A 16,919-nucleotide genomic window follows, 5' to 3' on the forward strand; every position below is an offset into this window, starting at 1 on the left:
GGTCTGTCTCTGCCTGAGTTCCAATGCTTGTGTATATGTGAACAGTACCTGCATTACATCTGTTTTATTCTGAATTCCCTCCCAACCATTTTTGGCCATGTTCATCCCAAAATATGGAGATTTTGGTTACTAATTCAGAAATGCTTATAAATGTATGTGAATAACACACCAGAGGATTCATGGTTTAGTACATTACAGCTGGCTTGTAATGCAGAACAATGCCAGGAGCGTGGGTTCAATTCCTGTACCAGCCTCCCTGACCTCCCTGTCCAGGTATGGACAGGTATGGTATGGACAGGGTGGATAGCAACAAGCTTTTTCCAAGAGTGGGGGTGTTAATTACAAGGGGTCACGATTTCAAGGTGAGAGGGGGAAAGTTTAAGGGAGATGTGCATGGAAAGTTTTTTACGCAGAGGGTGGTGGGTGCCTGGAATGCTTTGCCAGCGGAGGTGGTAGAGGCGGGCGCGATAGCATCATTTAAGATGCATCTGGACAGATATATGAACGGGCGGGGAACAGAGGGAAGTAGATCCTTGGAAAATAAGCAACAGGTTTAGATAAAGGATCTGGATCGGCGCAGGCTGGGAGGGCCGAAGGGCCTGTTCCTGTGCTGTAATTGTCTTTGTTCTTTGAACAGGCGGTGGAATGTGGCGACTAGGAGCTTTTTACAGTAACTTCATTGAAGCCAACTTGCGACATAAGCAATTATTATTTTTAGCGATTATTATTTTTTCTGATTGTACACTGGTGTTCATCATCGCAAAGCACCAACAAGTATCCAAAGGTCAGGAGGTCATGAGTGGGGATACCCATTGCTGTAACACAGCCTTGTTGATTTTTGGTTCACGAAAATTAATGACCAGAAAGTTGGATAGCTTTCAAACAAGGATACTACCTCCATGCCATGATATTCCGATATAGGGTACTGCCAAAAAGTTTCACCCTCTTTACTCTTTTACTGAGAAAACTTGCACTGAAGGATGCAAGGATACCCACCAAAAAGGTTCCTTTTCAAAAAGTGTGAACCACAATGCCGTTCACAGCATCCATCTGCAATCTTCGCATAGCAACTTGCATTATACAGTGGCATTAACATGGTTGAGCTGTGGAGGTTAGGGTCACAACTCTTTAGAGTTGAGTCAACATCACTTTGGAGGACCACCTCCTTTCTGCTCCCGGGCACCCATTTTACTGTCTGTGGCTGATATATTGCGCCGTAATGTTTGTGCAGTCTGGCCCAGCCTTCAGATGAGGGTATGTCGGCATTCCCTATTCTCACTGGGTTTGTTTCCTTTCAAGGCCACATGTAATGAAAAATGAAAATCGCTTATTATCACAAGTAGGCTTCAAATGAAGTTACTGTGAAACGCCCCTAGTCACCACATTCTGGCGCCTGTTCGGTGGGACTGGTACGGGAATCTTGATTTTGATCCATTGTAATCAACACCTTCCCACCCCCACCCCCTCGCCCTGACCACCTGCACTCATCCCAATAGTTTAAGAAGGTAGGTCACTCCCAAATCAATGCATCAATCCTTGAGCAATGTGTGCATCTTGCTTTCATTCATTACCCATTCCCACCCCACTGCAAATAGGCCCAAGAATTTCTCAGAAAGCAGCTGAAACACTTTGGGCGTGATTCAGCAGACTGTAGTTAAACATGGAAACATTGAAAATAGAGGCAAGAGGAGGCCATTCAGCCCTTCGAGCCTGCTCTGCTATTCATTATGATCATGGCTGATCATTAAGTTCAATACCCTGATCCCATCGTCCCCTGTATCCCTTCATCCCTTTAGCCCCAAGAGCTATCTAATTCCTTCTTGAAATTACCTCAACTACTTTCTGTGGTACTGAATTCCACAGATTCACCACTCTCTGGGTGAAGAAGATTCTCCTCAACTCAGTCCTAAAAGGTGTATTCCTTATCCTCAAACTATGACCCCTAGTTCTGGACTCCCCCAACATCAGGAACATTCTTTCTGAATCTACCCTGTCGAAACCTATTTTGTAAATTTCTATGGGATCCCCTCTCACTCTTCTATACGCCAATGAATATAATCCTAACCGATTTAGTCTCGCCTCGTATGACAGTCTCGCCATCCCAGGAATCAGCCTGGTAAACCTTCGCTGCACTCCCTCCATAGCAAGAACATCCTTCCTCAGATAAGGACACCAAAACTGCACACAATGCTCCAAGTGTGGCCTCACCAATGCCCTACACAATTACAGTAAAACATCTCTATTCGTATACACAAATCCTCTCGCTATGAAGGCCAACATACCATTTGTATTCTTTACTGCCTGCTGTAACTGTGCGCTTACCTTTGGCGACTGATGCACGAGGCCATCAAGGTGTCACTGAGTAGCCAACTCTCTCAATTTACATCCATTCAAATAATAATCTGTTTCCTATTTTTGCTACCAAAGTGGACAACTTCACCGTTATCCACATTATACTGCATCTGCCATGCATGTGCCCACTCAGTCAGCCTGCCCAAATCCCGCTGAAGCATCTCTGCACCCTCCTCACAGCTCACCCTCCCACACAACTTTGTATCATCTGCAAATCTGGAGATAATACATTTAGTTCCTGGTCCAAATCATTAATATATAATGTGACAGTTGGGGTCCCGGCACTGATATCTGCGGTACCCGCTAGTCACTGCCTGCCAATCAGAAATGGACCCATTGATTCCAACCTTTTGCTTCCTGTCTGCTAATCAGCTTTCTATCCATCTCAAGACACTACCCATAATCCCATGCACTTTAACTTTACATATTCTTTTGTTCTGTGAAACCTTGTCTAAAATCTTCTGAAAGTCTAAATAAACCACATCCACCTGCTCAACTACATCTTCAAAGAATTAGTAGATTTGTCAAGCATGATTTTCCTTTTGTACATCAATGAACGGCTGAATGGTGCGTTTAGCGGCTGCAGGGCTGAGAAACATTCCGCTGGGCAATGGCACTTTATCAGTTTTCATTGGCCTCAGGGAGTTTCTCGTTACCGAGGCCGCACTTTTAGGGATTTTCTCCTGGCGAACTTCAGCAGATCAGGGCGCTATTTTGTCCAGCAGCCCCGATCGACCCCTACCTTTCAAGCCCCCCTCCAGCAATGTTGACCCACCCCCCCCCCCCCTCACCCCACAACATTGGGAAGGCTCCCAGCACCCCTTCCCTCCTCAGCCCCCCCCCCCCCTCCCCCCCCACTTTATGGAAAGGTCTCCCAGGCATGGCAGTTGAGTCCCAGGCACCAGGTGAATTATGCTCATTTAAACAGTCATATCTGGATCTCGCCCAGCAAGGGCGAGATCCATATCGCGCCAGATGCAACGAGTTAGGTGACTCGTTCAAGGTTTCACCCTCTTAGGGCGGCACAACGGCACAGTGGTTAGCACTGCTGCCTCACAGCTCCAGGGACCCGGGCTCAATTCCGGCCTCAGGTTACTGTCTGTGTGGAGTTTGCACTTTCTTCCAGTGTCTGTTTGGGCTTCCTCCGTGTGCTCTACTTTCTTCCCACATTCCAAAGACGGCGGTTAGGTGGATTGGCCATGCTAAATTGCCCCTTAGTGTCCAAAAGGTTAGGTGGGGTTACTGGGTTATGAGGATAGGGTGGGAGGCATGGGCTTAAGTAGGGCGCCCTTTGCAAAGGCCGGTGCATGACTTGATGGGTTGAATGGCCTCCTTCTGCACTCTATTATTCTATGAATCTCTGCGTGGAGCCCGATTTATTTGAGGCTGAATTTGGGGTCGCAGAATTTTACCCTCTATGTTTGAATTCGCAATATAACAACCTAACTAAAATTTCATACGATGGAGATAGGGGGCAGGATTTTCCACCCTTTCCCGCAACTGGGTTATAAGGCACACCCCGCAGCAGGGTCCCTGGCAGCACAATGGATAAGTCACTCCAAACGTTATAGAGATCTGTGGGACTGGAAGGTCTCACTGGTGGCCAATGGCAAGCTGCCTCCTCTGCAAGAGAAAACGTCATGGGCGCAGCAGAAAATTCCACCCAGAGACTTTACAGTTTGGTTGGGTTAAACTCTGCCCCTGTCGCAGTGCTGGTGGTAATTTTTAAACTCAGCATTTCTTCCTTTTCCTGTTCAACAACCCTTCCATCAAAAAAAGTGAGGATTTGAAGCAAGCAAAACTTTTTCTTAACACTAAAATGGTGTTTCTCTAATCTATTTATTTTATTCTTTGTTATGCTATTGTCATACATGATTGCCTGGTTGGGGGAAATGTCAAATGGTCTGTGCTTTCGGACTTATGTAAGTCCGACATAACTGGTTGCTCACAGCTAAGGGTAACCAAGTTAGACTCATCCTTTGCTCTTGCCCAGGTTTGACATCGTCAGTTGCTTTCCTCTGACCATTTTGAATGACGTAGAAATCGCAGATAGAATTCTTGCACTGCAGAAGGAGTCCATTCAGCCCATCAAGTCTGCGCCAAACCTCTGAAAGAGCACCCGACCCAGGCCCACTCCCCCTCCCTATCCCCATAACCCCACCTAACATGCGTATTTTTGGACTGTGGATGGAAACCACAGGGGCTGGTTTAACACAGTTGGCAAAACAGCTGGCTTGTAATGCAGAACAAGGCAGCAGCACGGGTTCAATTCCCGCACCAGCCTCCCCAAACAGGCGCCGGAATGTGGCGACCAGTGGCTTTCCACAGTAACTTCATTGAAGCCTACTTATGACAATACGCGATTATTATTATTATTATTAAACCGGAGCACCCGGAGGAAACACACAGAGTTGTCCAAGGCCGGAATTGAACCTGGATCCCTGGCACTGTGAAGCAGCAGTGCTAACCACTGTATCACCCCAAGATGGCTAATGATGAAACATTATCCAAGAAAATACATCTCCAAAGAAATGTCTCATTATTAACTCAACAAGACCTGATGGGCGTGTGGAGTTACATTTCGGAAAATGCAATGAAAATGAAGCGTACAATGGCCCAATTGTTTCCCGACTGCACGTTGGCCAACCAAAAAAAAAATGCTGGCAGTGTTGTTTAAGTTCAATTAAAATGTTATGAGCACAAAGTGCTGCAGTGCCAATATCTCCACCCAAAAAAAAAGAGTATATAGGCATTTTGCAGTTAGGATGTCCTATTCCCCACAGTCCAAAAAAACTGGGTAAATATGTTGTGCAGTTTGGGACTAACTCACACACTTGGAAAGCTTCTGAACAAATCTGTGGTCTGGCAGCCAATTTGTGTACAGACATATCTTCAAGTCTCTCTAGGATAGAGTTCTCACTGGTGATCTTCGTCCAGAGACAGTAGAAATGTTAGTGTAGAGGAGAACAGAGTCCTCAGTTAAGTAAGTCTCAGGCTGAAGAACATCAAGATCCCTCAGGCGTTACAAATAAGTTACATCTACCCAATGTCACAAATCACTTGCCTCCATTTTTAATGCTAACCCTATCAATAATAAGGCGGCTGCAAAATAAATAAAAGGCAACGCTCATCAGAGACCACTGCAAATGGGGCTTCCTAATAAGTCAGGCCTGACTGACTACCTACATTGGTGGCACAAATGGTCGGCATGAGGCTTCTGGGCCCTGCAGACGCCAGTACCTGGAAGTTCTTAGACCACAGGAATTCTCCCATCGGTAAGGATCAAAGGTCACTCTGACAATCATTTAAAAAAAAAAAAAATGTTTTAAATAAATTTAGATTACCCAATTATTTTTTCCAATTAAGGGGCAATTTTGCGTGGCCAATCCACCTACTCTGCACATTTTTGGGTTGTGGGGGCGAAACCCACGCAAACATGGGGAGAATGTGCAAACTCCACACGGACAGTGACCCAGAGCCGGGATCGAACCTGTGACCTCAGCGCCGTGAGGCGGTTGTGCTAACCACTAGGCCACCGTGCTGCCCGACAATCATGACATTGGACACAGGTCATGAGTTATGAAAGTTATTGTGGTAAATTTTACAAATTAGCACTCCCAGCGCAGACCTCAGACTTTTCATCAATTCAAATTAATTAGAACTAAATAAAAGGTAACTTCAATGGATAAAACATGTATGGGATGCAATCTATTCTGTGTCCCAATTACCATTATGATCTCCTGTCGAACAAAGTTCAATGACAGATCATTAATCTGTAAAACCTTGTTGTACTGACTAAACATCAATTTTCTTAGTCCTGGGCATCAGGTCTAGCTAGATCTTTTAAACTTGCGCTAAACATCACCAATCTCAGTCCTCAGAGGGTATTATTTACCCTCTGCAAGACACTAAACCACCGATTCATATAACTGTCACTCACAAGGGAAATGTCTCTGAATAATGGATGAATACTGAAAATTGTTCACAGAATCCTATTGACAAACGAACTGGCATTTACTGCTGTTTTATGAGTTCCAAAATAGCTTATAGAACAGATTCAAAATCCAATTATGTGGCTGGCCAGAGATATCATTTATGTTGACAGATAATGAATGTAGTCACGCATTGAAGGTAAACGATAGGAGTCAGTTAACTTAGTGGAACTAAACTATGTGTATGGATAACTATAATTGTGGCGAAGATTGAGCTCTCTTCTTATACAAGCTGATCAGGAAGTGCCGAGACAGGATGTCTGGATAATTATATACCTGACTTTTGTTATGACAGGGGGCCAATTATGTGACCTATGTGAATGTCACTGTTTATTGGATACATGTGACACTCATGATTGGAATTGTGACTGAACACTGGAAAATTACTGTCAACTGTCACAATTGGTGATCATAAATGTAGCTAACCACCAAATTCACAAACTGTATAAAATCAGATATTGGGTGCACTGAAATGAGTCAGTCAAGCAGACGGTAAGAAGCTTACAGACGGTATTGATTTGGCTTATCCCCCCCCCCCCCCCCAATATCGACATGAAACCTCCCAAAACATCAGCATTTCGTGTGGTTCTTTGAACATTTTGGCCGTTTTAAGCCTTCCAAATCTAGTGTAACAAAGGGCAGGATTTTGGAAGCCGACTGGGGCAGACAGACACATTTTCTGGCACCATCGCACCCCTGGGCCATTTTTGAGAAGGCAAGGTCAAAGGATGGAACATCAACCCGTCCTCATTTGGATGGGTAGCCAATTGAGCCAAAATAAGGGCACATTAAGGTCTTTCTCACACACCAAATAGAATTTTCCAGTCATTAGATGGGTCTTCCACATCGAACGAAACATGGCCCGCTAAATGAGACAATTGCCCGAGGGGGCGAGGGGGGGGTAGGGTTGTGCTTTGTATCATGCTACTAGGAACCCCACCTGCTGCACTCAACATGAATTATCAAACCACAGCTGCAGCCTTTCATACATTAAGTTCTTTCAGTTGGTCTTCAGAAGGCACCTTCATTGTAAGGTGTCTGTCTCTCTCTCTCTCTGCTGCCACCTCAAAGGTGGAGCTGACGCTGTGTCATCGTCGGAGGGCCTACTCTCAAGAATTTACTCTCAAAATAGCCATCCTTCCATTTTTTTCAGCGATGTGTTTTTCCCAATGCTCATTGTTAGCAGCAGTGTAGCTATGTGGTTGACTGAGAGAGTAGGCTGTTAGAACCAGCAAAAAGGTGATAATGTCTGGGGATGAAAGGGTTGACGTCTGAGGAGGGATTAAACAGTTTGGGTTTATATTCACCGGAGCTTAGAAGGATGAGAGGGGATCTGATCGAGATATATAAAATACTAAAAGGGTTTGATAAAGTAAACGTAGACTAAACGTTCCCCCTTGCGAGGCAATCTAGAATGAGAGGTTACAGATATAGTTTGAGAGGTGGTAGATTTAGAACTGAAATGAGGAGGAACTACTTCTTACAGAGGGCGGTGAATTTGTGGAACTCGCTGCCCCATAGTGCGGTGGAATCTGAATCATTAAATGGTTTCAAGAAGGAGATAGATATATTTCTGATTTTAAAAATGGGTTTAAGGGATATGGGGTACAGGTAGGAAGGTAGAGTTGAGACCAGGAAGAGATCGGCAATTATCTGATTGAATGGCAGAACAGGCTCAAATGGTTGAATTGCCTACTTCTGCTTGTAATTCCTATGTTCCTATGTCTTCTCAGGCACAAACAGCATAATCGATTTGTTGGAAATGTGGGAGAATGTGAAAATTATAGCAATGGATATTATTTTCTCAAAATCTGTAAACCTGCAGTAACAACGACCTTTAATATTGCTCTGCTAACATCATACTGCACTGCTCTCAACCATCGGCAACCCTTGAAGCTTACAACAGACTAATAAATGCCACAACGACTGTTAACCCAGACAAACACACACCTGCTTCTTTGAAGGGATAGGTGAATTTATTCCCTGCCATGAGAATCAAAGCATTATAAGAAAAAAGCCTTGAAAGCTTTCTTCATTTTTCATATACAGACAAAATGACAGGAGGAACACAAAGTGCTGACCAATCTAATACGAAGTTGCGGGGACAAAAATGATTTATTTTTTAGCCTCCAACCATACCTTGGTGTTAAGATTCCTGATAAAGAATGCTTTTGTGAATTTTAAGGCCATTTGAACTCTTTATAGCCTTTTCACTATCCATTAATCTCCATAGAGGTGGACAAGAGGATTCTATAACTTCTACTAATAGACATGTTGATGAAGTAATAGCAGTTGTTAAGGTATTCATTATACCCAACTCACAATACAGTAAGTACAGGGATAATTCTGACTTGTGTTTCCAATTGGGAAGGTACTATGCAAACGTCATTCTTTCCTCCAGCCATTCTTCATTACCTGTGACTAAACATCTCAACTAAGACATAACTGAGCAGCTTGAAAAGAGCATTATCACCAGTCTAGAGCAACTCTTTTGTTCAGGTTTAGCAATGGACAGGTCAATAGCAAGATCAGTTGCCACTGATCTATTTTTAATGTGACAGTGTAGGACTGTCCTTTAATGGGATCTTGGAATTGCACTCCCACTGTCTGTGTGCATTGATGGTGTTTCAGAGGAAGCTGAAGCATGCGGGGTGTTTCAGCAATATTAATAGGTAATGCAAGTCAGATCAGTTCTTCAAAAGCACAAAGAAATCATTGAATAGTCAGCGTAGGAGACTGGGCGAGATTCTCCGCAAATGCGGAGAATCGTAAAGGCTGCCGTGGGACAGGCCGTGACCCACGGCAGCCTTCACGCCCACTTCCGGGGCCGATTCTCCCCCCCCCCCCCCGGGCGGAGCTAGGAGCGCGGCCCTGTGCGTCATGGCCTTGGTGACGGTCGTCAAGGCCTCACGCCGGCTGACGCGGCCAATCCAAAACGAATCACACTGCCTTGCCCTCTGGTTTAGCACATAGGGCTAAATCGCTGGCTTTTAAAGCAGACCAAGGCAGGCCGGCAGCACGGTTCGATTCCCGTACCAGCCTCCCCGAACAGGCGCCGGAATGTGGCGACTAGGGGCTTTTCACAGTAACTTCATTTGAAGCCTACTCGTGACAATAAGCGATTTTCATTTCATTTCTCTCCCCATTAACTTCTATTTCAAATACTTATCCACTTTTCATTTAAAAACTTTGTGGGTCTTTGCTTTAGAATGGTCTTTCGTGACCATCACTCAGATTATAAAATGTTTCAACAAAACCTAGGAATCCGTAAAATGGCACCAACAAAATGTACATTTATTTCTGTACAGCAGGCGTTATTTTGTAACCGAAGGGCAGGTTGCAATTTAATCTTGGGAGTTCAAATGATGTTTATGAATGATTTCAGCATTTGTTTTGGCTCTGATATTGCAATAATGCTAAAAATATTTATTACTCCTAGATAAATCATTTTTGTTTTGTACAAGTGCTCTTTAAACATACACAGTACTGTCAGCCCAGAAAGGCATTATCCCAGCTAAGTGTTTCAAACAACACAACTATTTTAGCTTCCTGTCATAGTTCATGTTAGACCTCTAGTAAGTTACCACCACACATACAATCTCACAATTAGCATGCGAGAGAAACTTTACACAGGCATTAACAACAATTAGGGTAATTGAGTGGGCATTTTTTTTACTATTTGCGAAACACTTTTCTTCCTCGCTTTCCAATGACAGCATCAAGTGCTCTCCGGGAAGGGATTCCATGGACTGAGTGTCAAATGAAATCCCTTCTAATCAGTTGAGTAGTTTCAACACAATGCCCCTTACTGGACCAATACTACCTCTCACCTTTGGCCAAGAAAACGATCATTAGGCCATCACCCAGAGATGCCTCAATTTAGTGTTCTATGTAGTCAATTGACCTTAACCACTTTGCCTCTCTACCTCTCTGTTTTTAAGTTGCTACTTGAAACCTCCTTCCTTAACCATGATTTTGTCATCCGCTCTGACGTAAGCTGAGGTAGTTTGGTGTCAAATTTTGTTTCCAATGCTCTGTGATGAAACTTGGGGAATTTTATTCTGTGAGGTTGTTACCATTTTGGTGCTAGATCCTGGAAAGAGGGTAAGCAAACTCATTGCATGTAAGACCTTTTTTTGTAAGAGTAAAGAAGTTTTCATCTTATTGCTCTGACTGGATTATTCCTAAAGGCCCTGCTTTCTTAACCTCGCCTCTCGCCTGAGGTGTGGTGATCCTCAGGTTAAACCACCACCAGTCAGCTCTCCTCCTCAAAGGGAAAAGCAGCCTATGCTCATCTGGGACTATGGCGACTTTACCTTACCTGACTGGATTCAAATTTTGGTCTTATGATGGTAAGATGCGCTAACCCAGTAAACCAACTAAATGTGTCGAACAAACAGTATAGCTGCAATTTCAATAAGGGTAAATAACCAACATAAGAGAATATGCCTTTAACTGTCAGAACACTGCCAGATACCCAAAATTAATGTTGATATTCCATCATTACATTACTTGTTTTCTTATTACTTCCCCCTTATGAATGATAAATCTTACAGTTGCATTCTTACTGAGCAAAAGGTGAGATTGAACGTCTCGAGTTACTTAAGGTTTGAAGATATGGATCTTATAGTAATACATACCTTCCATTTTCCTCCAGTAAACTTTAACCTGAAGCTGATTGTCCTGATAGAAAGGGGCCCCAACATCAATGAGACGCATAGTTCTTTTCCCATGAGACGATGGGAGGGCATTGACAACACCATGTCTGGATTTTGTTGCTGAAGACGATCCTTTGAAGAGATAATGCCAGTGTTAAACCAATTGCTGCAAAACAACACATCATGTCTTGAGCAGCTTGATGGATTACACCATTCAAATGCAAGGTCTGCTCATTATTTTAGACAAGTTAAGATGTCCCTAAATACACTGCAGGAGAGTTCTGAAAAGCAGCTACTTTGGATTCTACTCATTGTTGCTATGCATAAGTCATTTCCATTACAATATTTTTGCCAACAGTCCCAACTCCGGCAGCAGTAGATTAAAGCAAACAAAACAATGTCGCTGTCTCTGGAGTACGGAGAATGATTTCAAATGTTTTTCTTTTAATTTTCCCCCAGCTCCTCCAGAGGCAGCACTATCTGCCGCAAGAAAGGTCCTCATGCACAGCTTTAACCTAAAGCGGTCCTGAAATAAAGGCATTCAGTGAAGCACTGCGAAGTGCAGAGATTTGATAGGTAGGCAATAGCCAGTGTCTGCACAGCAAGATACCACAGACAAGAGGCAATTTAACGTGGCCAATCCACCTAACCTGCACATTTGTGAGTTGTGGGGGTGAAATTCATGCAGACACGGGAAGAATGTGCAAACCCCACACAGTCAGTGACCCAGGCCTAGGATTTGAATTCAGGTCCTCAGCGCCGTAGGCAGCAGTGCTAACCACTGTACCACGTGCCTCCCTAGATTTCAATGGTGATTGCTTGATGGAGCAATGTAGCCCAGGACAGTGGGAGAATGCTCGCTGTGCAATGCCATATGGAATATTTAACTGCACCCAAACCACTGGAACAGGGGCTGGTTTAGCACACTGGGTTAAATAGCTGGCTTGTAGTCCAGAACAAGTCCAGCAGCACGGGTTCAATTCCCATACCAGCCTCCCCGAACAGGCACCGGAATGAGGCGACTAGGGGCTTTTCACAGTAACTTCATTGAAGCCTACTTGTGACAATAAGTGATTATTATTATTACAACAGAACAAGGTTTCAGTTAACATCTCATCCAAGGAAGACACTTCAGTCAAAGTAACACCCCTTCAGTACTGCACCTGTGTCAGTCTAGGTTCTATCCTTCAGCCTATGGTGATGTTTGAATTAATTCTATCTTTTGACTCAGTGGAACTGGGTGAGACAGCATTAAGTAACTGCATTTTGGCATCGTTATGTGTCATTAAGAAACATTATCATTAAGATACATTATACATTGCTGATGGTGCAATTGTCAGTTTGTTGTGTGCAAACCATGCCCCACATTTCATCAATCCAGCCAGCCCTGGAAATCATTTGGTCTGAAATCACACAGACATCCATACAGTGGTGAAAGTGACCTGATTTTGTGGGTACGCAGAGATTGCCTGGCTCCGAGAACCCAATTGCTGTAAAAGTGTCCCCAAACTTCTGATTTTCATTCAGTGGGTGCAGGGTGTAATGGGAATGGCAGTGAGCGACCTGGAAGTGGTGTGGAGGCAGAGGCAGGCCCCGGCATATGACTCGATCCGGTATAAAACGTGGGCCATTAAGTAGGCCATTTTGTGAGCGAGTAGGTTGGTCGCACAGTGTCAGTGTGCACCGGAGGAGATGTCACTGAGCTGTCAAGTATTGTCTCCACATGTTGTCCAACTGCTTACTGACCTGGAAGGAAACAACCGAGGCTAACACTCTGGTACAGTACTGAAGGAGCGTGGCTTTTACCGAGGTGTCTTCCTGTGAATTCTCTGCATGGAGTTTCCATAGGAAAAAGTTGTCATTGTCGCTGCTTTTTCACATTGTAATGAAAGGGTACATTGAACCACTTAAAGCATTGAGTGGCTTCACAAGACACAGCTACGCAGATGGCAGCATCTCAGCATCACTACATCCGAAAGATATTCTGCAGTAACATAGTTAAATATTACGGGCGCAATTCAGTGGCCTCCTTACACTCAATTTGGTGTCGGGACAAGGTCGCTGAATCCCGCGAGAGACCTCTCATGGGATTGACAACGTTCAAAACGTCTCGGGAAATCCAATGGAATCTCCCAAGATTTTGCAACCTGGATCTCACCCTCAATGGGCATGAGCCAGATCAGCATATTTAAGTGAGTCATTAGGTTCATTTAGATACGCGTCTGTCGGATTCTCCCTCAAAGGTCGTGCCTGGGAGACCTTGTCAGGGCGCCATTTAGTACTGGTCCATACAACATAGCCTAGACGTAATGGCACCTGCCGGGACTCCCAGGCCATTAGGGACTCTCGGGGGGTCGGGTCAGGGCAGGGTGGTTCTCCCTCTGATACCTTGCACTGCCAGCCTGGCACCCTGGCAGTCCCTCCCAGGCAGCCTGGCAGTGCACTGCAGGTTGGCACTACCCGGGATGAGGCCTGAGGGGGTCTTATCATGTGGAGGGGGTGAGGGGGTGTTCCCAAGGCCTCTTCAAGGTTAAGGGGGAGGGTGAGTCCAAAACGGCATTGAGCCTGAAAGGGGGATGGAGGGAGAAAGATTGAGGCAGCTTTCCAAAATGGCGCCTCAATCTGCGAGGAGCCTTTCCTGCTGGCAAACGGAGAAACTCTCCGAGGCCAAGATAATGACCAACACTGTTGAATCGCGGGGTGTTTCTCGGGGCTGCAGCCACCGAGAATCACCCTGCTAAATGTGTCCGAAACCGAACATAAACATTTTTTTGGTCGAATCGCTCCCTATGTCTCAGTGGATGTATGATGAACACGGTCTTAGTCTATCCACCTGCCCTCTGGCCACCCATCTATCAGGAAGCACACACTCAGTTGACCCTTCACCAAGACCTGCACGGCTACATACTGTCATGGCACAACAGTGTGACAAAGAGGGAGTAGTACATTTGCGTGCAGCCATTTCCCTCCTCACTTCTCAACAGTACTCATTGATGATATGGATGAAATGGTTAGTATATGTAAACACACAGATTTGTATTGCCAGAGTGTCACTGAGAGATGATAGTGAAGGAGCGAGGCATGCTGCAGTGTATCGATTCAGTGACTTGGACTTGCAGATTTTAGTGGGGGAGGTATGGGAGGGAAGACAAAATTTTCACCCCGGTGGCATGGCACAACCCTCCTGCCACAACCATAGAGGCATGGGTGAGAATACCCGCTGCAGTAAGCAGGGCGAGAGAGCACGGACAAGACTGGTTTCAGTGCCGGACATGGTTCCACGATTTGCTGAGTTTTATTGGCACATTCACACAGATGTCCAAGTGAATGGTCACACCTGCACAGGGCAGCTAAGCGGCAAGACTTGTCTCGTGCCTCTGCTGTAGTACAGAGGCTGTGACCAAACTGCTCGAGGAGGTGCGCACAGTGCAGATATGAATGAGCACCGTGATGCACTGACACATTGAAGTGAATTCTCCCTGAATGCATTGTATATCAGGCTAACATCAAATCAGGTTGTCTTTGCAGTCTAAGAGGGCCCAGAACGCCAAGGGGATGGCCCAGACTGGGCATGGCTCAGTGAAGCTGCAGAAAATACGTTCTGTCGAGCAGTCAGTCATGGAGTAGACAGGGTGCCTGTCCTGTTGCCGGTAGGTAATAGCAAGTGATTAAGGCGGTGGTGAATACACTTTGGAACATGATGGTGGTAATGGAGATCACACACTGTCAGTTCACTGAGCACATGTCCATTTCACAATGACACCATATTTTGGAGGCAGTGGAAGTTTTCTTCTTTCTCAGGTCTTTCATATAAGCTAATAATGAAGGAAGGGTCCAGGACCAAGGTGCTCCTTGCATTATTCATTGTTCATTCCAAGCTTGAATTTAAGAGAGGCTCAATGATCAGACTCGATGATCAGATGGAATTGATCAGGTGCATTTCAAGCATGCGTGTTGGATGCAAAGTAGCTGTCGAGTGTGATGCAATGACTTAAGCATAAGCAACGAAGGTGGAGATATAATCATCTTTATTAGTGTCACAAGGAGGCTTACATTAACACTGCAATGTAGTCACTGTGAAAATCCCCTAGTTGCCACATTCTGGTGCCTGTTCGGGCACACTGAGGGAGAATTCAGAATGTCCAATTCACCTAACAAGCACGTCTTTCGGGACTTGTGGGAGGAAACCGGAGCACCCGGAGGAAACCCAAGCAGACACGGGGAGAATGTGCAGACTCCACACAGACAGTGACCCAAGCGGGGAATCGAACCCGGGTCCCTGGTACTGTGAAGCAACAGTGCTAACCACTGTACTACGATATCATGGAAGATCCAGGGAAGAATGCTTGTCCGCTGTTCTCGCTACTTTAGCTGCCTTTGCATTTCAGCTGGCTGTGGTTGGTAAGTGAGCTGCGATTTATGGGAGTAATGCATGTTGCGTATTTTGCTCATTCCTGAGACTGGACCAGGAGGACTGGACTGGAATGGATGACGTGCAAGGTCATCGAAAGAGCTGGTCTTGAACAGTTATGGCCTCACATTGCAAAATTTGTATTATCTGCCTGCATGTTGGTAAATACAATGAGATCAGCAGGTGTTGGGTGAGAGCCCTGGAAAGATCCTGATGCATAAACATTTTATAGCTACAGTAACATTTACAGCCACTGGCAGAGCACGAGGATCTAAAGACTGTGGTTCGAGATGTTGCTGCGCCAGGCCACACACATCGGTGACCACTTCGCTGCATTAGTTCTCAGTCATTTTGAGGTATGAGCTCCGTGGTCAGTACTCTTTCCAAAGGGTAGACTCTGGTTGCCGTCTTTCTCCTCCTCCTTCATGGTGTGCACGATGCTGCCTCTAACCTATGTCTGGTGCCTTCTCTGGCCTCAGGTCGGTCATGTTCACTTAGCTCCATGGCATCAATGTGTGATGGTGCTATACTTCTTCGGCACAATGCGCAATGCCCCCTTCATTGGCACTCTCTAATTTCTGCTACCTGTCTGCCTAAGTTAATAAGAGCAAATAATTTCGCCCTGGCAAGTGCATTTCTCCACCCTCCTACTCTCTTGGGTTAAAGCCAGACACTTGTGTTGCTTTTTTGCCACTTCTGTGGCAAAGGGAGTGCCTATCCAAAGTTTCTGCAAAGTTTAGACATGCCTTTAGACCCGGTCTAATCTGCACAAATTGAACTGTCCACTCAGAGTTGATAAAAATCAGATCTGACGAGAGTTTTGTATGGGCATCTGCTTGTGTGAAACATGTATGTCCAAATCCTGACCCTCTCCCATCCCTGCTGTCCCACCTCTGGAGAAATGATGGGTGCAGGGTTCAGGATGGGACTTGCGTATTTGGGCCTCAGACACCATTTTCATTGCGATGGAAAATTCAGGCCAATGTCACAGCAGCATTGCACTGCTCTTAGCAAAATAAATAGGAGGCTTGGAGACATTGCTGCCTCACAAAATTTCCTATACTGTGCAAATTAATTTTTTTGTCCAAACCTGTTTAAAGTGAATACACCAGTACTATAACATGGTAAATATACAAATGCATCTTTGAACTGTGTCTTTGGTCACTAAAATCTATTAATTCATTCTATGAATTTCAGATCTGTGTTTAACATCTAAGTTGCAAATAGATGTTTAAATTTGACTCCAATCTGTTTCTTAAAAGAGTGACAACTTTGTGTTACTTTACACAAATATTAGCTGTTTTAGAAGGCTCTACATATTACCTTATGGATTAGAAAGTTGACTTAGGGTTTATTATTGGACCTAATGCCAAAGGCTTTGTAAATATGACAGTACTGGAGTACTTTATTTGTTTTAGTTATATTTACTTTTTGGCTCTATTCACTAAGTTCAGCTCATTAGCCACATGAAGTCAGTTCAGTGTATTTGACAGCAATCACCTTTTT

The 16,919-nt window shown here is 44.8% G+C and overlaps 1 protein-coding gene across 1 annotated transcript in view; it reads right to left on the minus strand.

The window, feature by feature from the left end:
• LOC119977287 (anosmin-1) overlaps window positions 1-16,919 on the minus strand; it is a 237,095-nt gene that overhangs the window by 18,083 nt on the left and 202,093 nt on the right. The window contains exon 9 of the mRNA XM_038818033.1: window positions 10,985-11,134. Within this exon, the coding sequence (XP_038673961.1) occupies window positions 10,985-11,134 (150 nt within the window). The remainder of the gene's footprint in view (window positions 1-10,984; window positions 11,135-16,919) is intronic.

The sequence above is a fragment of the Scyliorhinus canicula genome, chromosome 14 (genome assembly GCF_902713615.1).
Source record: "Scyliorhinus canicula chromosome 14, sScyCan1.1, whole genome shotgun sequence".
Classification (NCBI taxonomy): Eukaryota; Metazoa; Chordata; class Chondrichthyes; order Carcharhiniformes; family Scyliorhinidae; genus Scyliorhinus; species Scyliorhinus canicula.